The 25035-nt window shown below is 38.8% G+C and overlaps 1 protein-coding gene across 4 annotated transcripts in view; it reads left to right on the forward strand.

Moving 5' to 3' along the window:
• The window catches only part of LOC120558070 (cadherin-22-like), a 193427-nt gene that overhangs the window by 142353 nt on the left and 26039 nt on the right, over positions 1–25035 (forward strand). For all 4 annotated transcript variants that reach the window (XM_039798916.1, XM_039798919.1, XM_039798918.1 and 1 more), the window contains 4 exons: positions 1802–1983; positions 3718–3974; positions 7926–8062; positions 23063–23184. In XM_039798916.1, coding sequence (XP_039654850.1) covers positions 1802–1983; positions 3718–3974; positions 7926–8062; positions 23063–23184 — 698 coding nt within the window. The remainder of the gene's footprint in view (positions 1–1801; positions 1984–3717; positions 3975–7925; positions 8063–23062; positions 23185–25035) is intronic.

Below are 25035 nucleotides of genomic sequence, written 5' to 3' on the forward strand. Positions count from 1 at the left end.
CACAGAAACACTGAGAAGATGATAAAAGACACACAATATAGTTTGCAACATGCAGGCCGCTGACACCAATAAACAATGGCAGCATCAGCGACCATACTGAATGGCCTGCATATACTCAGAGAAAATCATCCAACTTAAATTCATGGGCCGATCAAACCTGAAGCCCATAACAAAGTAGTCTATCAAATGCGGAGAATTGATATGTTCCACCACACATTTGATAATTCTTTTTAAGCGAGGCTCAAGAGAGGACTAAATCAATATGTTTGATTGTTCCTGCATTGAAATGTTATAGGTTTATGATGGCGAGGGGGCTTTTGGGCTAAATGGCTTTTCAGTGCACGCAATATGCACCACAGGTAGATGTAAAACATGCAACAAAAAATCTGTCTCACTGCACCACACAACACCTTAATTCAGTTAAAAGAAAACCTTATTCTTCAAACAGCTAAAGAGTCTGGTTTATATTTGTTTACATGTTGCACCAACAGAAGTACATGTAGCACAATAAAAAGCGGTGTTCTTTCGGATTACTAAACATGCTAAATGCTACACCTAACTGAATTATTTATATATATATATATATATATATATATATATATACATTTTTTATAATATAGTACTTCCCTGTCTTGCTTTCCTTTCACTCTTTTTTGGAGTTAAACCATACTCTATTACTTTTGTTACAGCTGGGGGAACAGCATCTGGCAGCCCAGTTGATTGTATTTGATACGTCTCCACACACCTTTTCTTATTTCTGTATGAATTCCTTTTTCATCTCAGTAAATCATATTTACCCAGTCAGAGGGATAAACCCTGCAGGATTATAGTATCTCCACTGTATGGTATGGGGAATAGATAGAGTTTGGAAAGCAGCTTCATAAATAAGATGCAAAGGAAAATGGCATGCTGTATATGTAAGGACTTTGATGTTTTCACATTATTTTCACTCTTGGGAAAAAAACATAGTTTTATCTTCTTACTTTTATCTTTTTATCATATTCAAAATGAACTCTGGCAGATCTTAAACATTTTCTTCAGTCTGTTCTGTTATTTTAAGTAGACCTTCTGATTTAAGATTGACAACATCAAAAATAAAATGTATAATGTACATTCACATCACTTAATATATGTGCTATTATTATTACTTTATAATAATACTGTTATTATCATAATAGTATTAGCATAATATTCTAACAGGGATATATTGTAAATGTGATATGTTCTAATAATTAATAATCTATAATTAGTTCTAATAATTAAATAAGGTAAATAAGCAGGGTTAGTGTTAATGTAGTGCTAACACAACACTGTGATGTATGCAGATGGAGGAAATTGTTGTGTATGGACAAAGGAGATTATTTTGTACACTCCTTTTACGTGACTGTCTGAAGTCTACTTGTTGCTTTTCTTTCATTATAATCCCATCCAAACTTCATTTTTCTATTACCTGTCTCTTCCTCTCTTTAGCTTCTTTATCTTTGTTAGACTCTCATCCCTTCTTCCTCCCACTTTTCTGTTTCTGCTCCCGATCCATCTCTCCTACCGATATTCTCACTTCCCACCCTCCTTTTTTCACCTACAGCCATCCATCTATCTTTCCTCATCTTTCCTCCACTCGTGTTGTTTTTCCTCTTCTTCTCCATCACTTTTGTCTCTCATCCTTCTTCTCTGGTGTTTTTTTTTTACACTTACTCTGTTTTTTTGTCACTTCATCCCTCTGTTGCTTTGCTAAACCTACGTCTCCTTGTTTTATCCGTCAATACGATTTCCACCTCCGGCCACCTACTCCACATACCAGAGATGTACCAGTTTTCTGTGTCAGAGGGGGCAGCTGTGGGGACACCAGTTGGACGCGTCATTGCCACGGATGTAGACATGGGCGAGAACACAGACATGAGCTATCTGATCAAAGAAGAAGGCGAACTTTTCAAGGTCACTACTGATGTAGAGACACAGGAAGCTGTTGTCTCCATCAAGAAGGTACAGTTAACTTGAAGAATTGCTGCACTGCTGTTATTGTTGTCTGTTAAGCCAATATTATTTTTTACTAATAAAGAGGCAAAAAAACAACAACAAAAATGTTGACTTTAAAAAACTAAAGATAAATACCCACCTTTCATTGAAATCACAATGTAGATTCACTCTCTTTCCTCCACAGCATGACACCAACGAGCTAAATGAGCTAATTAACAAAGAAATTTTCACCTTGCTATAAATTTATTAACACAATTTATTATAAATGAGAATCAAGAGATGGCTTATTTTTGATGGAAAAGCTTGACTCAAAATTAGAGTAGGTATCGTTAACAGTTATGCTAGTTTTTTTTTAATAATATTTCAAGCTTTCTTGCAACATACAGCGGTCCCTTCCATCTCTTGCAGAATCGAATGAAAAATGATTGAAATTCTGTTAGCTAGAAATCAACAAGTGACTGGGGCTCTGTTGGTTAGCAGTCAACAGAACCGATTAAGCGTTCTTGTGTTCCCAGCAGCTAAATCTTTCTAGTCAATAAGCTGAACAGCTCTTAGGCCCTGTTCAGACAGAGAAACTCAATGGGCTGAGGAGATGGACAAAGAGAGATGATTGGTCTTTGCTGACTGATGATCATTGGTTTCCCACTGGGGTTTAACAGGTACGGTCAGTGCCGTGTTCCTTTTTTTCACCTTGAAACAAAATGCAGAACGCTACTGTATTAGTAGTATATTTTCATCAACACACAGATGTCAAAAGTGTTTCTCCTAAGTGACACATTGCTGTTGTGAATGGGGCCTCATGGCAGAATGAACATGCAACATTCATCCAGCAGCAGTGATTTGGTTCAATGGATTGTCAACAATGTGGCAATGTATCTTAATCATTCTAGCTCTCAATGGTGATGACCTAGTGGTTAGCTGGTACTACAGACAAGACAGACTCAAACAAGAAGTGATGCGTGCTGTTTGTTTAATGAGCTACTCCGAGCTATTATTTTTTCAGTGCAACCTCCTCCTACCCATCCATCCCCAGCCCCCAATCATTGTCAATGCCCACTTCCCAATTAGGTAATCTGGACTGATTTGTTGATAAAACTCCTTCAAATATGCATATGAACTGGCTTCAGCAGTACTGGTTGTTGTGTTGTCTGAATAGCCATTTGCACTAGCCATGCCTGTGTTTCGGCTTAACAAATGACCGTGTTAACTGCTGACTCTTAGCCCAATGTGTCGTGGTTGCTCGTAGTGATGGCAGCTGTTGAAAACCTGAATGTACTATAGGTGTCCCCCTTCAATTTTACTTTGATACATTTTAAATGCATACTCATCTGTGTTTATCATCTACGCCAACCATTTACGTAAGTTACTATAAGCAACCACGGACGCATTCGCCTGAAATTCGCCGGTAAATACGTTCACTTGTTAGACTGAAACACCAGCATGTCGGTTGCCGTAAATCCTCGGTGATGTAAATCATGTTCATTAGTTGCAAACGGATACGTTCAGTTGAGCAAAAGAATGAGCATGTTCTCATGCACAACACTGGACACATGTACAATGATGCATTGGCTAAGTGCTGCCGTTGATAGTTGGAATTGAGTTTGGAACAGTCTATTCTCATTCATTAGTATTGTTGCGGTATAGCTTCTGGCCATCAGTGTCAGTATCGAGCACAGTGTCACTTTAAATGGCTTATTGTGGATTGAAACCGTTCTTAAACAGAATCTGTTGTTCTTTCAGCCTCTGGACTTTGAGAGGAAGCGCACACACAATGTCGTGGTGGAGGCGGTAAATAAGCATGTTGACCCTCGCTTCGTGGACCTGGGTTCTTTCCGAGACCAGACCATTGTCCGGGTCAGCGTGTCGGACATAGATGAGCCACCCATCTTTCAACCAGTAGAGGGCACTATCATGGAAGTGCAGGAGGATGCCAAAGTAGGAGCGCTGGTTGGCATCATCACTGCAAGGGATCCAGATGTGAAGAATAAACCTGTCAGGTATGGCTAGGGCTCTAAGGTCAACCAAACAGAAATGCATTATTTTCTTAAAAATAGTAGAATGTATTTCACACTTCAGCTGCTTGTTGTGTCAGAAAAGATTATGGCTTTTTTAACTTTTACTCACGAGCTACATGTACACCGTCGCATAGAGTTTTAGTTAGGTCTCTGATTGGTGTATACTCTCCACATGGATAACATAGGACAAACACATTGGCTCACATTGGAATGCAAACCACTACTACTTAAAAGATAATGGATAGAGTGCACTGGGGCTTTAAAGGAGAGAATTGTTTCTGACCCACTAGCACTGAGGTTGTATTGAAATATGTGTTGGATTTGATAATAATATTAAATTTGCTATAAATGAAAATTATTTGGCTGTGTTAAAAATGTGGCATACAAAAATGAATGAAAATATAGAAATAAGATTAAAACAGTACCTAGATACTGTAGGCACACAGCTGCTTTTCGCAACAGTAGGTAGCCTGATAAAATATATCAACCGAAACATTGGCAATAAACTATTGCTGTGGGAAAGATTACTGCTAAATAGGAATAATAACATTACAGAGGAACCTTTTGCATGACAATGAGTCCCTCATTTTTATGGGGCTTGGATGGGACACTGCAGCACTGCCACATGGGCAGCCATTCCTCAAGCCCACTATCATGCGTTCACTCCTGCATGAACTGTATATTACTTTACGACTGTAGATACATTTTTATTAGAACAAAATTTGTACTATAAAAAATGGAACTTTAAAGAACTATAACTCACTAGCTGCAAATAGATACAAAGGTAGCAAAATCTTTTTTTTTCAACAATTCCTCTTGAAGATGGAGTGAAAGCCCAAACTAGCGGCGGATGGTGGGACTTGTGCAATGGATTAAGCTGTGCTGTATGTCTCTTTTTTTCTCTTAGATCACTATGTGTGATAATAACAATATCGTATAGTAATCTTCTGTACCAAGGTCTGTGGTTTATATGTCCTCCGAAGAGCAATTGCAGTGTGAGAGGGGAATGTAGATAAGGGCTAAGACAGTCTCACTGACAGAGTATACACCGACACACGCAGTGCCTGTGCAAATTACCTCGATTAAAAATGCATGAGGCCCAGAGTTCCATGTGTAATAAAGTACAACACATGGCAGCGCTGTCGTTCACCAGTATCTTGGCAGCCTGGAGCTGGAAGTGTGCGTGCGATACGTGTACAAGCATATATATATATGTGTGGGTGTGTGTGTGTGTGTGTGTGGGTGGGTGGGTGGGTGGTTGTGTGCATGTGTTTGAGTAAGTGAATGGATGAGTGAGTGAAAGGGCAGGAGAGAGGTTGACCAGGAGCCACCTTCTGGGCAAAGTTAGTGAACTAATGGCCTCTGGCATTAGGCAGCACACATTCTTGCATGCATGCTGAGTGATGAGGTTTTAGTGCAAAGCCTGCATGTGCTGTGGATCTGATCAGCAAGACTACCTTCTTTTGGTGAATAGTGAATAGTTAATTCTGCCACTATAAAAACAAGCTCCTGCAAATGGAACCTCATGTAACAACTAAAACAAAGAAAGTCTGACACATGAGTATTCAACCAGGTTAGGGTTAGCAGCTGGCAGCTTAGATGCTCTTGTCAAAAGTTGCTCTTAAATACAAAACAAACAAGATACAACACTTATTATCTAGTTTAAAGGACATAAAAACTACTTTGCCTATGTTTGAAATGTGGGAAACCATCTGTAAAGCAGCCAAGTAAATCTTTGTGATGCAGGCGGATTGTTTTGGAAGCTTTTTGATTCTGTTTATGTGAAAAAGGATTGTTAAGAGACTAAAAACATGGTGATGAGGCCCCCCACTCCCCTCCCACAAAAACTGCCATGTACTGGAAACCTAAGGATTAGTTTTTGTTTACTTTTGAATAATAGTGATTGTTGGCATGTGGGGGGGCAAGGATGGCCAAAACCAATTAAGAGTTGTTGATGTTTTTTTTGGGTCTGTTAAAAACTGGACTGGAGTGCAAGACAGATCAAACAAGATAGTGTGCTGCACAATTCGAGTTTTGGTAAAGGAAAGAGAAATCTTATTATAAATGTATTGCAGCCAAATCTAATCACTTCCCTAAATGGGATGGATGCTAATTTTAGATATAACAGGGCTGTACACTGACTGATACAAGAATGCACATACACATACAGTGCATGTAGGCTGTATGTTTGTCTGTGTGGAAGTGTGTAACCTCATTTCAGTATCTTTAACACTGATTGGTTCATTACCATGCTGCAAGAGTTGATTTTCATGTGAACAGGCAACATCTCAAACATAGATTACTTTAAGGGCGTTTTATCCAAAGCTAGTTCTGAATAAACCGTGAAAGAAATAATCGAAATGACATGAATGAAGTACAAATGTAAAATGCTATTTTAAAATAGTGTGATCACAAACCAATTTAATCGATGTGCTGTTCTCTATACCACATCAGTTTAGCATATGGTTCTCTTGACATTATGTTTAATATCTAGAACATCTGACGTGAGTCAGTCAGTTTGTTAGAGAGGCCTTAAGAGTTTATAACGCCCATGGTACTTTATGATGGCTTATGTGGGCGTGAGTAAGCCAGCCAGCTGTGTGTGTGGTGGGGGAGAGGAACTAAGAACAAAGAAACCTTTCAGCGGATTTTTGTTGACTCACCAATCTTTACAGAGCACCAAGTTCCCCAAGAAGGAAAGATGTATTTTTCTTGAGTGCACAATGAAAATTTAATGACTATTTTCTCACTCTGAATAGGCAGGAAAGAGTTACTATATAGCTGACTGCAGGAAGGACACAGTGCTATTAGAGTCACAGGACAAGTCTCTAGTAAATGCCTCTAAAATATTACTTGAAATAAGTGGGGTACTTTTACCGTTACCGACCAAGTATTGGTTCACGTAAAGTCGGTGCCAAATTTCGGTACCTGAGAGTAAGCGCAAGCTTATCTGTCCTCTCTGCATGTTGACAGAGAGCAGAGGTCCGACGCACACACACACACACAAGCGCAGATGTGCAGACGGAGCAAACTACGTCGGCTCTACAGTTTTGTTGAAGTCACAGTGAGTCACGACAATGCCGATAAAGTGGTTTCAAGTGTGGTTACAGTTTTTAAAAACTTCACGCAGACAGCGTTTGCTGCTATATGATATTAATGGCGAGCCGAAAGCAGTCGCGGTGCTGTTGACATTGCACTTCCTCTGACACGAGCAGTCACAACTGTGGTTTCTGTGCCCTGGGGACTGACTGACAGGCTGAGGCTGTAAGGCAAGGCAACTGTACTTCTACAGCACCTTTCAGCAACAAGGCAATTCAAAGTGCTTTACATGAAACATTAAAGAGCAATTAAAAACGGTCATGATGAAAATAAAACAGGCTAAAATAGAATAATATACTAATACAAGAATAAAAGTAGAATAATTATTGAATTTAATAGGTTGTAGGGACGGGTTTGGGAGGAGAGAGGGAGGGGTTTTATTTTTGTTTGTGTTTAATTTCTATCAGTGTAAAATGTTCTAAATAAATAACATAATGTTCTTAGTAAATAGGTTTGGAATTATTTTTACAACTGAAATAATTTTTTTGTAATTACAGAGGGAAAAGTACCAGAAAAAAAGTACCGTTGGGTACCGGAACCGAATTCCAGGTACCGGTATCAGTAGTGGTATTGGTTCAGATGCGAAAGGTACCCAACCCTACTTGAAATGACTTAGACCCTGATCCCTTCTGTATGAGCTGTTATTATTTATTGCAGCCCAAAGTCAACTCAAGTTCTTGTTAAGCTCTTAAAAAACAACAACGAATGACTTAATTAAATACTGAAACACTGACATTTCTCAATAATTATTGTCTCTCTCTCCTTCCTCTCACTTACTGTACTGCTTCTCTTTCGCAACATCTATATCTTGTTTTTTTGTGTCTATTGTTACAGGTTCTCCATCGATCGGACCACAGATCAGGAGATGATCTTCCATATTGATCCTGATTCGGGTGCCATCACACTGGGAAAGATTTTGGACCGAGAGACTGCTGGCTGGCACAATATCACTGTGAGGGCTGTAGAAGCAGGTACATTGCTTCCCATTTTAAACTGCGCTTATCACACATACAATTCATACATTATCTAGTGACTTTTTCACCTTGCCAAACTTTCTGAAAGTTGGTGAAACTGCTGTGCAAAATCCAGTTCAACAGGTACAAATAATTAACTTGACTTGCAGATTTTAAAGTTACAATCTCGAAAAACTTGTTTTCTTTGGTGGCACCTATTGCAATGAGTGATAATTGCAGGTGTGTTTTTGGAACTTACGTACTTGATAACCATTTTACACACAAGTGAGTTAAAGAGTGAGTCTGTTTTGTTAGCTCCGCCTACCCTCTCCGGCAGACCAACCACTGCTGGGTAACGTGTCACTAACTGTGCACCATTTGTGATTTGTCCCTAGAATGAAATACTGTAAATGCAAGGCCTTTCATCAGCGGGCCAAAGGGTCAATCACCATTGTGTTACCTCATTTAGTGATAAATAAACATTCATTAAAATTAAAATCTTTGAAATTATTGCTCTAAACAAATACTTTACCCACACAATTACCATTTGTATATCAATTATTCACTTAGTGTTGCCTTGAATTTGTGAACGAAACTTTGTTTTTGTTGCATGCCACCACGGTGAACAAAGAATCCAAAAACGTCTTGATACATTAAAGTAAAAGGTGGTCACGCTTCTTCTTGGACGAGTAAATAGCGAGTAACGCACCTGTGCAAGTGTGAGACTGTTTATGTGGAAGTGTTTTAAATAGTAAGGTAACCGAAAATGCATGTGTTTGGGAAGTACCGAGCATATTACTGGATAAATGAGACTTGGATTATACGGCATTATACTGAAATATTCATGGTCAAAACAAAAACCTTGAAGAAATACAGCATCAAGATAACACCAATATAGTCTATATTGACGATGTTTCATTTCCGGGATTGCTCTGATGCCGCCGTATGTCCGTTACCTTCCTCTTTCTTTGAGTTGGCATTTTAAACTCTGGTGGATTTATGAGGACTATGGTTAACTGGTCCTCAGATCTCTGCAGGGTAAATCCAGACAGCTAGCTCGATTATCTGTCCAATCTGAGTTTTCGGTTGCATGACTAAAACAACTTTTGAACGTACACATGTTCCACCAAAACAAATTCCTTTCCGAGGCACCATGGCTCCGTCCGGCGCTTAGCTCTCCCCGAGACAATTGTGATTGGTTTAAAAAGAAATGCCAATGAACCAGAGCACACTTTTCTCCTATTCCGGAATGCTGTGTGGACTAGCCAGACCCTCCTCCGCAGCGCTGTAGAGGAAGGTCTGGCAATGCGAGACTAACACCAATATAACAAGCAATGAAATGAACAAACAATAAAATTCAACTTTATTATCTTTTGCAATTACAGTTGATCTAGCAGCCATGTACTCCTCCTCCTCATATCTGAGGAAAAACAAAATAAACAATAACAAAACTTAAATGAGGGGCAACTAAAACTGCTATGAAAAGAACACTTACGTTTTTTTTTTTTTAAACAGTTCTCAAAAGTTACATAATACAAGAAAGTTAGAATTGCTGTGATGAAGCTTTGCGTACAGCCAGTGCCTGCCAGTGATGGCGAATGTGCAAGTTGAATTAGCTCTCCCAACATTTGTCGACTCCCACCAGGGGTGATAAGGGGTGACAGACATCCTCAAACTGCTGTGATTATTAGCTGCCAAAGCTTTTGGCACATTTTTAGCAGAAGAGTTGTTGTAGCTTTAAGCTTTGAGAAAAACAGGGAATGAGAAAGTAATATGATGGAACAGTTCTTCAATAGGCGTAAGATTTTGACTCATTGCCCTATCCTTGAAGAGCACCTGATTGTTTTACTTCAACATCACCAAACACCAAGTTTATTGACCCAGTGTAGCACTCCTTATTTTTTCCTCAGGTGTAAGATTTTGTTTTCAACAATTTTTCATCATCTGCGAACAAGATACAGTACGTGTCATGGGATGAAAAATTATTACAGTAATAACTCATATAAATGCCAACATCAGTAACTCTAAGTAGATAAAATGTACAATATTCTGCACTTAATGCATCCACCACCATCTGAAACTCTCTCCCGGAGAATCTGTGATGCTACATCTATGGACATCTTGAAAAAAAACTCCTGAAAACCCACCTGTTCACAACAGAGGCAGGCATGAGGGCTAAAACGCATTCCATTTCCCCTGCTGCTGTGCATTATGAAAAGTATTATATACTTATATATGAGTGCTGACGACTTCATTTGCCAGTATGATATTTTGGTCAGCACCCTTTAGACTCTAAAAAACTATTGAGTTTAGCACGCCAATTCTTTTGTTCCACCACAGCCTATGGGCTGAGTGAAATCCTATTATCCCCAGCAAACATTGCTACCACTATTTTATTATTATTATTATTATTATTATTATTATTATTATTATTACTGGAATTCCTTTGCGTAAGATGTAGTTTTACATAATGTTTTGTACTGGTCATGATAGAAAATATTGTTAACAAACATTACTAATGTAAACACAACTTTTACATCATTACAGAACATGAGTAACTTAATTTTAGTTAAGATCAATTTCTGGGTTTCAGTTCTTCGTTCTGAATTCTGGTGGTTGGGCTGCCTTTTTTTATTACTTTTAGGTCACAAATATCCTCATTGTATATTGTTCAGCCTTATACATAACAGCTCTTCAGCTGGAAACCCAAAATTAGCTGGTTTTCGTATAATCTGCCAACCCATCAAGGACATCATAGTCCTCAGTGGTAGCCATCAGCATCATCTTTTTGGTACCAGGTGTAAAGTACAGTCATTTTATCGTTTGTCTTAGAGCTGACAAACATTGCTAAAAATGAAGGAAGTGGTTATATATTTTCATCTCATTGGGTCCTTTTGTCATAGCAAAGAAAATGAAGAATGTAATAACTCGGGGGAGCTAGGAAGTTATTACTGTACCATTAGAAGTAAACTTGAGAAAGGAGGAGGTCTGGTATTCCCCACTTTTTCAATCTCATACAGATGAAGTGATTTTGGGATTGCAGTGAAAGCAGAGGAGATTGCATTCCGCGTCTAACTGCTATCCACCATCACACACAGAAGGAGGAAGGAAACAATGCACATAAACAAAGCTGATTTTAAAATGTCTTCATATTTGTTCCTCTCTCATATAGCCTCAGACAGTGATTATTCCAATAATCAATACAGCCTAAACTGAACAGTAAGCAGTCTCACCCAGCACAAACATTAAGACAAAATTAGACTTTCAGAGTCTTTTTTTCCGAGCTGTAATTCCCTGAGCAATTTGGGCGCTTTTGTGCTCTGCTTCTTTGTGCTTGGCATTATGTCATAAGCACATTTTAATGTTAATTGAACATTTAAAGCGGCCCTTACCCTCCCAATATCAGACATAAACACATGCCTGCACTTGATAGATAAAGCCTCTCACATTGCCTTCCAAGGAAACATCCAGACAGATGGAGTCAGTGGTCAACGGCATCAGAATTCCCATCCAGAATGTTTTTTTATCACCAGTTAGCTCACAGAGTCTTAAGAGGTATAGACACACAGACCGGAGACAGAAAGTAAAAAAAAAGGAGACATAGAAAGCGGTCACAAGAGAGATGGAAATAGAGGGGGGATGGGACTTGTGAAGCAGCTAGAGAGATTATGTTGAGAAAGGACTTCATTTTCTCCATAATAATTTTGTCCTTTTTTTTTGGGTGCCTCTGCTCATTAAGGCTGGAGAGCCACAAGGTCAACCTGTCTGAAGACATTGTTAAAACTAGAGTTTTGTGGCGCAACCCCTAATTATTTCCCCAGTCCATTACTGACCTTTGAACTCTTGCATTGCTACTATTGGACAAGTGACAACAGCTTTCTGACAATGCTAGGAGTTTGTGCCCGCGGATTAACCCCAGCTACGAAACTGCAAGAAATACACTAAATGTCAATTACCACACGTGTGTCTGTGCACTAAGTAAAGATTTTTTTTGTTCAAGTATGAGTAGTATGCATGTTGATGACACCCAACCAATCAAACACAAATATACACACAGCTTGTCTTCAAATTCACCCATTTAAAAGTAGCATCCACAAGCATCTCTTCCTGCAGACAATTGTCACTGTTAAAGAGGAAACAACCTCTGTTCTGTATGACTTGTATGTGACAGAACTATTTTAACTGCACTGTCGCTAGCCGGGGTACTCGTACTTCCTGACAGTGTTCTCCATAAAAACATATCAGGGTAAGTTAGAGTGACATTTAATTTTTCTAGAACTGATAGCAAGTATGATATCACCTTGCAAAGCTGCTTTTTTTGCCCAGACAGGTAGGTGGGGGGAAAAAGAGCATCACCCTGAGGAAATATACCAAAGTAGCTGGAAAGTCTTTATCTCTTGCACTATTAGAGACATTTTCTACAGCATAACTTTTTTCACCTGCTGTCTGGCAAACAAATGCATGTTGTTTTGACTCCAAATGAGTCACATACTTGTTGCAACATTGTGAAGGGAGGTAAGTGTCACTTTTCAATCACAGTTATAAAATGCAAAAGAAAATGAATCTAAAGAGGAAGGGGGGGGGATCAAATCCTATTTGAGGAGTAAAATACGTGGTTTTCATTAAACTGGGAGTCAAAATGAGATGACATTTGGTAAAGCAAGTTTTTTTAATGCACCACAGAGTGTTTAAAGTGCTCTGCTTGGATAAATGAGATGCTATTGTAGTTCAAAGCACATCCGTCAACAAGGATAGGCAGACATAATAATGTGTAATCAGGGACCAGAGGCTGTGGTCTGGGTGATGTGTACTGCTAGTTTGTCTTGTTATAGAATTACTTACATGTCCTTACTGTCAGTGTTGTTGTAGAGGAGGAGAACATTGTGAATACGGTTGTTTGATGTGTTTTGTTTTTCTACAATTGGTAGGTTGACATTTATATGTCAATTAGTTGTCATCCATAGTATATAGAGTGCTTGTGGGAAAAGTCTAGCGTTCAAGGCCACAGAGTTGCTCACTTGCATTGTGTTAGTCTCTGAATATTGTAAAGAGGAATGATTACATAGACACAGCCATCAAGGTTATGCAAATGTTGTTTGTTGTGTATTGATGTGCTTTAAAAAGTACCAGTCTTCAATGGTATAAATATCAAGTGAACTTTTTGTTTGGTTGCTTTTTCATCTGCACATTCGTGATTCAAACTCCACTCAGTGTTTTTGATGAGACTTGATGCATTCACCACTGGAGTGCAGCATATTCATAATTGCATTATTGCACTGATTACCATTGCATATTTGATTGTTTGAACTTTGATTGGTGAAATTGTGCATCTTTCCAGTGTGTCGCAGTGTAAGACCTTCAAGATTATTGCTATTAGATAAAGGTGACATGCTGATTTACCCATTTAAATAACATGATGTTAGAAAAACATAATATTTTGTCCACCATAAAAAAAGATGCTAAAGTTGCCAATAAGGTAAAACAAATGTAAGGGTCAATTTGGATTACATATCTTTAAATGCAGATAAAATGAATTAATGGAATTGACCAACTCTATTCAATTCCATTCAATTCTATTTGTGTGTGTGTGTGTGTGTGTGTGTGTGTGTGTGTGTGTGTGTGTGTGTGTGTGTGTGTGTGTGTGTGTGTGTGTGTGTGTGTGTGTGTGTGTGTGTGTGTGTGTGTGTGTGTGTATTTTATTGTTTGACATTGTTTGCCCTGTGGTACTAGTTAGCAATAGTTGGAATCTAGCTAGCATGTGATGTGATAGTCATGTCAACTAGAATTTCTGCCAGGTCCCCTTCATTGACCATGCTGCATTTCCGCTGGGACCCTCCCGGGGCCGACTGCTAATGTCCCTAGATGCCCCCATATGAATGTATCTATCCACCAGGAGGAGCAGTGATTATGGAAGCTGAAGCAGTTTAATGTGCCTGAAATCTGCTGTTCTTATCACAGAGTATACTTTTAATGATTATTATCATATCATAAGCACTTACTCACTTAGGCCTTTAGATTCCCATAGGAACATAGGCCATCAACGAAGCTCTTACATCCTCTCCGGTCTTGGGCCCTCCGCTCCAGATGTTGCCACGTCAGCCCTTCTTTCTTCATCTCCTGTTCTGTGGTTCTTCTCCAGGTGGTTCTTGGTCTGCCTCTCTTCCTCCTGCCCTGTCGGAACCACGTCAGCGCCTGTTTAGTGATTGATTTCTTTCTCCTGAGTGTGTGCCCTATCCACTTCCATTTCCTCCTCCGGATTTGCATTTCTATTGGGATTGGTTTGGTGAGTTTCCACAGGTTGGCGTTAGAGATGGTGTTGGGCCAGTATATTCCTAGGAGGCGTCTGAGACCCCGGTTGGTGAAGGTCTGGCGGTAATTCTCCAGGTTTCTGTGCCATAAAGTAGAGTGTTCTTTACGTTTGAGTTGAAGATTTGCAGTTTGGCTTTTGCTCTTTTTTGCCTTCCAAATATTGTTTAGCATATTGAATGTTGTCTTTGCTTTACCGATCCTGGCTTGGACATCGTCCTCCATGCCACCTTCCCCTGAAATGATGCTACCAAGGTATATGAAGCTGTTTACATCCTCTGGTGCATTTTGATCCATGGTTATGGGTGTGTTGTTTTTGCTGTTGATACGCAATACTTTAGTTTTTGATGAGTTTATTTTGAGACCGAGCAGAGCAGCTGTTTCCTCCAGTTTTCCAGATTTTTCCTGCATCTGTTGGTGTGTGTGAGCCAGTAGAGCCAGATCATCAGCGAAATCGAGATCTTCTAGCTGCTCGGTCAAGCTCCACTGTATGCCGGTTCGTCTATTGTTGGTTGTTTCTTTCATCACCCAGTCTATGCAGAGGAGGAAAAGAAAGGGTGAGAGCAGGCACCCTTGCCGCACACCAGTCAGGACCTTGAATGCCTCCGATATACATCCTTCATGGAGGACTTGACCCATGAGTCCCTTGGTAGGTGCTCCTCATGATCTTGATGATCTTTGCTGGGATCCCATAATGAACCATCAGTTTCCACAGCCTTTCCCTATCCACACTGCCAAAGGCTTTTTTGAAATCTATGAAATTCACATAGACAGGCAAGTTCCATTCGATGGACTGTTCAATAATAATCCTGAGGGTGGCAATTTGGTCTCCACAGGATCTGTTGTTCCTGAAGCCAGCCTTGTTTTCCCTCAGTTTCTCATCGACCCCCTTCTGGAGCCTCTCGAGCAGGATATGGTTGAGCACCTTCCCAGGTGTTGAAAGGAGCATTATTCCTCTGTAGTTTTTGCACTTCGGGAGGTCTCCTTTCTTGGGGATTTTCATGATGTGGCCATCTCTCCAGTTAATTTTCATTATATCATAAGGTCATGGAAAATTTATGCTGAAGACTTTTTTAAAACAGTGATACAGATTATTGTTTGTACGCATAAAATATAGGTAGTGAGACTACTGAAAGAGACAAGCCTCTTTAGTTACTGATTATGTCTTCAATTCTTTCCATGAAAGCTCTTAGAGATGTGTTATTCAACAGAACTGCATGAAAATAAAAGCAATACGGGTGAGAAATGAATAATGTAGAGTAAGAAATAGTAAGAAATAACTGTGACACTGACACCCAGCTGACTTTATCTGCAGTTGAACCCTATAACAGGCCGGGGAAAACTGACACGTTTTTTTACAAAAAAAAAGAAAGAAATAACTTGTATGTATGTTGGTATTGTATTTATTTAATGTATTTACGTTCTTAACTGCGTGATTTTTAAGGTATTCTGGGGACTTTCTCCCCAGGATCAAACCTCTAATGCAGGGTATTGAATTAAAATTTAGGTCCAGTTACTAAAATATCCTTCCAGCAAAGGTCCGAAACTCATAATGTCTATGTGTTACGTTGTGTTACCTTGTGAAATTTGTCTTCTTGACATCAGTGAAGTAAAAAATCAAGACTGTGTCGATACCTCAGAAGGAGAATGAGGAGATTAACAATTTTGTTGCCAGAATGGTCAAAACTTTCCAAATGTACTCTAGCTGTCCTTGCAACAAGTTCATTCAAGAGATCAGGTTTTTATGATGACTTTAAACGTCCATCATTGACAAAACTTAATCATGTGTCATTGTTTGACCACAACAAAGCTCCCCGAGGATTATGAATCTGGATCAGGTTTGATTGAAACATTAATTTTCCTCATAAAAAAACTAATGCCATTGCTGGTAAAATTATGTTTTCATGCAATCACCTTTATGATTGATATGATATTCGTGAAACATCAGTTTGTGTGTTTAGCATTTTTCATATAGCGTTTTCAGAGAGCATGTCTCAGTTAGTGTTTAGATGTAAAGTCCAATTGGGATTTTATGTATTAGTTTGGTGTCATACTGTAGGTGTAGCGAGATTGTTGTTTGCATTTATTTTGTCCTTCAGCTGACCTTTTTGTCATGGAAATGAATGTAAAGCAGCCGGCACAGCACAGACAAAACCTATGCATGTAGAAGTATGTTTTGATTATCCCTGGTGTATCAGACGTGTGTATTCCCAGTTGCTAAATCTGTTTAATCTTGATAGTGGTGAAAATTATTTTCCATATTTGTTGGCTGAATATTGTAATGGGAATGAGTGACTGTTACGCAGATGGGGATCAACACCATCAAGTTTGTTTGTTTTTTTGTGAAAAACTTTGTCTTTGATAAAGGGTAATTGTGTTAATTTTCCTTCCTGCATGTACCATATAATTTGGCTAATACATATAAATATATATTTATACAAATATATAGATTTTTTGTTCAATTATTTATTGTATTCATAGGGTACTGACATGTGTATTTGTTTTACTTACAAAGCATTTGCAGCTGTCAAACACATAAATCAAACTGTTATAAAGAGATTTTGGTTGTACACTGGTGAATCTGTGTAACATTGGCACAATGCAACTGAAGAAAAATGACCATAATACTTTGTAGCGTCTGTGCCTATGTGGCAGGGCCTCTGGCTCAGTAAAGAGACCAGAAGCAGACACTGTTGAGAACATTTGTATCCTCAATTTCCCCTCCTGACAAAAGTGACATTTTAAACCAAACTGTTCCCTCCAGCAAAAAAAGATGAGCCATTTGGTCAGAAAGAGCATGAGACTCCAGAAAGGCACACACCCACACACATAGAAGCACGCACATGCATGCAAAGACATACACACACACTCTCATATCCTCTATCTGTCTTCCCTGTAGTTATGTCAGTATAATGCAGTGCTAGAGCGATCTACTATACAGTCGTTCTGAAAGATTCGTAACAGCTGGTGAGTGGCGCACAGATGCAGAGCATGCCAATAATCTGTTGAAATCCTTTTATTCTTCTTCTGTATCTGAAGACAGATTTAGAACGGCGCTACTTGGTCCAGATGAATGAACCTGTCTCACTGAATAAGTCTTTTTTTTTTTTTTTCCATGGAGGGAGTTTGGGGTGGGTAGAGGCGGGGCATTCTCATATTGTTTCATCTGTTTTCAATTCTGGGAATTGAAATGTAAAATGTGTAACATCTGATGATTGCTGGTTTTCATTCAGGCACAGCAGGGACAGCAGCATAATGTGAAGACAAAATTAGAAGAAGAGAGGAGATATCTAGCACTGGTGGAGCTCTCTGCTTTTTGCCAGAGCAGCAAGAACATAAATGCACAGTCAATTAAAGCCCTGCATTGATGTGTGGATTATGCTATTAGTTGAGACCAGCATTCTCATTAGCTGCTGTGCCACTGTTGGGCAGAACTGTGTGGTGAGATAGAGACAGAGAGCTTGAGAATTTGCCCGCAAAAGTCAGTTGATTATAGGTTATCTAGCTGTCTCTGGTAAACCTTTCTTGTCTTTTTCTTCTATCTGACTTGTGGCCCATAGACATACTTTGCCTCTGAGCTCACCCGCAGGTTTCTTACCTTTTAAAGCCTGATGTTTTACCCTTGACATCATCTTGTGATAAGGTTGCTGGAGCAAGAAAATCTAAATGTGGGCAACAAAGAGGAAACTGGGTGGAGCTGAGGTGGGGCAAGAAAGCAGCAATTACCACGGCTGAGTGTGGAGGAGATTTATCAATTAAAGCAAACACGCCTCCAAACGTGTCACCCTTTAAGCCGCAATGTCCTCTTTATGGAACAGTAATTTCTGTGTAGACATAAATTAGAGGTGAAGTAAATATTGAGACCCAAAGGAATAAAAGATTTTTAGAGGGAAGTTGAGGGTATTTTTTAAGGACGTTAGTCCAGTCTTCAGGGCCAGTAGAAGACCAAGTGACAATTAGGAGTATGCAAGTTATTTCCGGAAGAGTTTATTTAAATACATATTGGCATATTACTGTGGCAAAAACAGAGGTATTGTGAGGTCTACCAACAGGCAACGTTAGTGAATTTTAATCTTGAAGGCAATCTTACTTTAACCATAAGATTTCCCTAAACTTAACCGAGTAGTTTCCCCAAATGTATCCATGCCTGTGTGATAGGAATAGCAGATCAGAATGTATGAGGGCTTGTTGTATGAACTCTTTGTGTCTGTTTGGACATTCAGCACAAGACTTCCCAAGGTTAAAATTGTAGCAAACACTGCATAGAACCTTTTGGTGCAAAGTCAACAAATATTTTTACAAAGGTAGCCTTCAGTTGGATTCACAGTGAGTTTGTGAGACTTTCACTAAATAGCAATAGTTAGTTACTAGTAATATTAACTGTCTATCCATTGAATTTCCAAATGCTAACCTCAAGAATCAGCCAAACTGCATAACTTCAAACATTCTGCATTCAGGCTGTTACTGAATGTTACGAAGACTATCGCGCATTTACATAGGCCTATTAAGTTTTTTGTCGAGTGTCCTGTACAGTAGGCTTACATTATGAAAAGGACCTGGCGACACAGATTCACATAGCCATAGTAACTCGCTGTGCTTGCCTGCACAAGTCAAGAGAGGAGAGGGATGCTGCTCTGCTCTGCTCACAGTGACATGTTGGATGTCATGCATGTTCCCACTCGGATCAAAGCTGTTATATAATGACAATACTTCCAGCTGTTGAAATGATTCCTCTCTCCGTCATTGTTTTTTAGCTTTTTGGCTAGTAGCGAACGTAACGTGTCCTGCCCTGGCCCTGACCTGCCGTGCGCTAAAATTACGATGAGTTTTTATCACGTCATTATATAAGAAAGCCTACCTTTGACAAAAAAACAAATCACAGTTAACGCAGTAAGGCAGCATTACTTTGATTAGTAACTGTAAAATAATTAATGTTTTGGAAATTGTAATCCCTTACACTACACGTTACTGTGGAAAGTAATAATATTTTACAGTAATATCTTATTAAAGCTACATTGTGTAAGAATTTCTCCCATCTAGCTGTGAAATTGTATATGACAACCAACTGAATATTACTTTCTAGCCCCTCCCATTCCGAGGGAGTTTAAACTTCTACAGTGGCCGTGTTATTCCAAGAAGTACGACTTCGTCCGTGAGTGTTCCTTCCAGTGTAATGATAGTTTTGCGTTATTTTGGTACCATTTCATTGCTAACATCAGCTATCAGGTTCCCAAACATATGCAAGCTAATGTTAGTAAAGTATCAGTGCTATCGTTATTCTGTATATTGTACGAGATTAATAGTGTAAGGCAATGTTTACAGCGTAGGAGAGAAGCAACGGAGGTTTGTGTTTTTAATATATTTCTCTGATATGAGCAGTATGAACAATGTCAATGAAACCGAAATGAGCTCTTAATATTTCCATCGTTTACACACAGCTGTTCTAGCTGTAGCTAGTCTGTGTTACAACTCCATGACGCGAGTTGTCTGCCAGGGACATCACGACACATATGATTACGTTTATGTTAGACAATCCATTTTCATCATTGACGCGAGGAAAAGTCCTAGACGTCGTTCTAGCGTTATGCACAACCATGCTATAGTTAGCCAAGCAACTATGAAACTTAGAATTTACACAAATAGGCAGAATTACCTTTTGAGAAGAAAGCAGGCAACTTCGGTGTCCCTTTTAAAATCCTTGCTCCTTATGAGCTCTTTCCATCTTGGAAAACTTCCTTGGCAACTCTGTTACATGTCCTAGAGAATAGGCGCAATCCTCCATCTTCAACAGGCTTTTAAATCTGCCGGCAGTGAGTCGGGAGTAATCTTCTCTCCCTCCCATTCTACGTTTACGAGAATACTTTGATTAGTTGGTGGAAGTAATTACACATGATTGAGCACATATTTGTGAAAGAACAAAGGTTTTTTTACTAAGAATTAACTAAAAAAATTTTAAAGGTTTAAAGCGCCCATATTATGCTCATTTTCAGGTTCATAACTGTATTTTAATGTTGTACCAGAATAGGTTTACATGGTTTAATTTTCAAAAAACACAATATTGTTGTTGTACTGCACAGCTCTCTCTCACTGCAGATCCTCTTTTCACCTGGTTTCTGTTTTAGCTACAGAGTCAGACCTCTTTTCATCTTCTTCTTCACTACTATCTTTGATTGCACTCGCACATGCGCAGTAGCTCAGATGTAGATCATGTCAGCTAACTAACTCTAGAGACAGTAAAAGAAAGCCTGTTTCTTCAACTTTGGTCAGTTACAAGGCAGGATTAGCTGGGAGACTTCTAAATGAGGGTGCACATGTAAGTAGTTCTTTTGTAGATTATGGTGAACTTGTGTGTGTTGTAGCAGTGCTTTGCTATTGAGAACGACGTAGCATGCTAACGCTACGAGCTAACGGTTGTGGTTAGCCAGCTCATTTCGGACTGTGACGTCACAGTCCAAGGCCGATTTTGAACAGCTCACTAGGAGACTGAAAGCAGGACACATTCAGAAACCGTATCTCACTCAAAACAGCATGGATGGATTTTTTTCAAAGTTTGTATGTGTGTGGAAGCAACAGAGACACAAAAGAACACCCCAAATCCCAGAAAAAGTGTTTTTTTCATAATATGGGCACTTTAAGTAATGCGTTACTGCCCAACACTGCCTACCTGTGCTAATTTAGTTCCCACATATATACGCATCAGTTATTTCACAAAGTGAAGGTACTCACTCTTAAGAGTGAGTTTACTTAATTGCACTTAACTATCAGCATATGTTTACATAATTACAACAATTTAAATTCATTCACTGGAGCTGTTTTTACTGCAAGAATGTTTGTGTGTTTTTCCATCATTGGATCATTTTCAGTAGCTGCATTTTGTTACATTTTCTGTAGGGTCCATTAACGTGGTGGTGACAGCTGTGTATACTGATTTATTCATAAGCTACATACTCTGACCAGGATATCCAGACCAACACTTTAAGTCAACACTCATTTTAAACAGAGATAATGCTCTCTCTCTCTCTCTCTCTCTCTCTCTCTCTCTCTCTCTCTCTCTCTCTCTCTCTCTCTCTCTCTCTCCCTCCCTCTCTAACGCACCTCTTAAACACACGCACACACTCGGGGCCTCAGGCTCTGACCTGTACATAGTGTTTTATGAGTAAATGGAAACTCCAACAGACATTATCATATGATTACAAATGGGAATTAAGATTCAAGGAGAAGTCAAGTTAATTTGAAGTGGGTTTTGATTGTACTAATTATATAATTTTCTCCACTCCCACATTTACATTCTGGCCCATTAAGAAAAATGTCTTGAGCATTGTGCTTTGTGGTGTTATTCCTTGTGTGTTATCTAGTTGAAAATGGCACAAGAAACAAAATTACACCACTACATTGCAATTGTGTCATTATCATCATGCTGAGGTGTGCCTCTTGCACTCAGGCTATTAAACAGCTATATACTGTTGTGTCATTATAGGAGAGTGAGGACCTAGAGAGAAAAATGTCATCTCTGGTTCCATTTGTTATGTCACTCACTGGTGCCATAAAGTGTTATTTAGGTAATGGGTGCAATTTGAGGAGACATTAGATTAAAACCTGTCAGCACTTAGCCACAACGCCAAACCTCTGTGGTAAATCCTTCTTGTGGTAAATCGCATCCATCTGGGTCTTGTCTTGCTCATACTGAAGGCAGACGAGAAGATAGGGTGAGCAGATCTCAACAAACCAAATGTGGTTTAACGTTTTTGTGGGACAATAAGACACCTTACCAATGCTATGAGGGTCTAAAAATGCAATGTCTATTAATGTCTTTTAATATTACTATTCTGCCCCTTAGCTCGTAACATCTCTGTGATTTGCCCTCTGGTTGATTCAGTAGCACACAATACACTATGCAGGTTACAGGTTAGGCCTTTAGCATGTGAAGGACTTAACAGATATATTTTTTTAATGCAAGTTTACCAACTCCCACATGCAGTAAGCCTAAAAGGAAGCTAACGTTTCCCAGTTATTATGGTATTATGTGATAGTCTGCTTGCAATCATGTATTCCCAGTCATCAATAGTTTCCTAGTCTTTGTTGTAGCTGCATTTACTTTTCTTTGTGGTAGTTTCCATCCGCCTAAATCTGCATAGCTTGTGCCTTTATAGTGACTCACAGTTTTCCCCGTTGGGCGTAGCGAAGACGGTGACAGGTTAACTTGCACTTGACCCACGTGTGCTCAGTTTGATTGACATCAAACACATCTCTGTCCTGACAGCCTTTCCTGCTTTCTTCACAGTCCTTCAATGAAAGCCAGATTTTAGAAAAGTGACTGTCCTGTAGTGGTTAAACTTTTGAAATCTAGAACGGGACATCGTCTCAATATGTGGGTTGCGAGACAGGGAATAAAAATGCATAAAGCATAAAGTCACCGTAAAAGAAGAGCGTTAAGGGTCTTGCCCACAGACTCTTAGACCTTGTCTACATTAGCCTCTTGTGTCAAAATAGGTATGTTAGCAGCAGCTGCCATCCTCTGTTAATCTGCACTGGCTCTGGTACCCCTACTTTATCCAACCACTATACTACGCATACGTCATTTGTTGTAAATGTTTTTGCAAATGCAGCTGTCACAGAATGTCATGCAAAGACCCATCTGCCACAACTTTTTACGCTATTAAAATGTGTCTAGACAGATGTCGTTGATGAGTTTTCTTTCTGTCACTCCTGTAGACAACCACACCATGGCATCCCACTCAGCAGTGAGTATTCGGATTTTGGATGTAAATGACAATCCTCCTGAACTGGCCACACCATACGAAACTTCTGTATGTGAAGATGCTAAACCAGGCCAGGTAAGAAATTTCCTGATTAAAAATTTCAATCAAATCATTTCATATGTATTTTCACAGTAATAATTTTATCTGGGCATTTATAAAGTCCTAAACAGATGGACAAAACTTGATATTTGTTTACGGAGCAACAAGTTAAAAATTTATGTTGTGCTGATTGAGTTATTGTAGTTTCACAGATTGATCCTCCATCTCATTAGTGTTGATGATAATGAAGGCAGGAGTTAGGGCACTTAAAAACAGTGTTGTGGCAAAGCAATAATAAATTATAATAATAACACTATACGAAAAAAGTTGTTTCTTGTTTCAATGCCACAAATAAACTTACTGTGGGTAATTCAGTTTGAAAGGCAGCACCAAAACTAGTGCGCAGCCCACACAATATTCAGCAGACCATATTTATAAATGTAAAAAAACTCAAAGCTAGTTATTGATGAGAAGTGAGCTGAAGTGTACTCAGCCGTGGGTAGTATACTGTATTAGAACATCAGTGATTGATTTTTGCATTATACACATTAGTCACAATAGTACTGTAGGAAGAAGTAGATGAAATAAATATAGAAATAAATAGTCATAAATTAAACAATATATATGTAATATCACAAAAATATGGAAGTGTGATAACTCCATTTAAATCAATTCAAGCATTGCATCACACATCATGAAAGTAAAAATACACAGAGAAACAATTATTCATATTCTTAATTTTACCTGCTCTCTATTCCAAAAAGTCATGTTGTTAAAGCTGGTTTATTTTAAGTGGGTCAGACAGGCAGAATAGAAGCAAAGACAGTGTTCACCTTCGGAGTATGTGTAGTACCTTCCTTCTGTCTGCATTCTTCTTGATTTAGACATTAACATCAAGTTTCGCAGGAGTTACATATACTATGACGGAACATGAAAGCGATACAGCTATTCTGTGTGATGTATTGCAAGAGACTAATGATACAATGATAGATAAGATAAACGTACATTGTCATTAAAATGTAAAAGCCATAAACTGGCAAAGGACAGAAGGGTTTGAAGATACTAGGTAAGTTAAGATGATAGGTGGAGAAGGTAAGAAAGATGTCACGATAAAGGAAGAATACACCTATACATCAGTATCACAAGTTAACATTGTGATATCTGTGTCAGTGCATCGACAACAAAGCAAAATACCATATCATGACTCATTGTCTCATTATTTTTGTTTTCAATTGCACAATATGATTGATCAGATTCTTCTTACGAAAGGCAATTTATGAATCAGTTTTTGGGCAAAGGCACAGTTTGCCAAAGAATGTCAGAAACAAACTGTTTCCCAAAGAATTTTATGCTCGATGCAATCAGTAAGATTAATATTTCACAGATTTCAACATTGTATCTGTATCTATTACAGCACTCTGGTTGTTTGCTGAACTAAATACAAACTTAGAATGGACTTTTGAATGGATACAGCGTTTGTATAACTATTTAGCCTGTCAAAAATACTTCTGCATGTCATTTAACAAGATCTTCATGAAAAATCATCACTCATTATTTCCTTCCTTTATTACAAAAGCTACAGTCAGAAAAATGTTTGCTTATGATGGTTCTCTATTTTATTTTCACACAAGTGATACAGCTGCAAACATGTGACAAAATGAAATGTTGCATCATTATATAGCACCAATCCAACAGTGGGAGTCTTGAAAAATCAAGACAAATTCAATCCAGGTCTTTCCACTGATCATCATTATAAATGGACACAGTGATTAGGGTGTTTTATTCTCCTTACACAGTCAACAGGCTTTGGGCTGAGTTAAACCCAATTATCATTTGCAGAGCAGAGGAATAATTAAAAAAGCAAAGCTTTAAAATGGGGCCTCCATG

Source organism: Perca fluviatilis, chromosome 4 (genome assembly GCF_010015445.1).
Source record: "Perca fluviatilis chromosome 4, GENO_Pfluv_1.0, whole genome shotgun sequence".
Taxonomy (NCBI): Eukaryota; Metazoa; Chordata; class Actinopteri; order Perciformes; family Percidae; genus Perca; species Perca fluviatilis.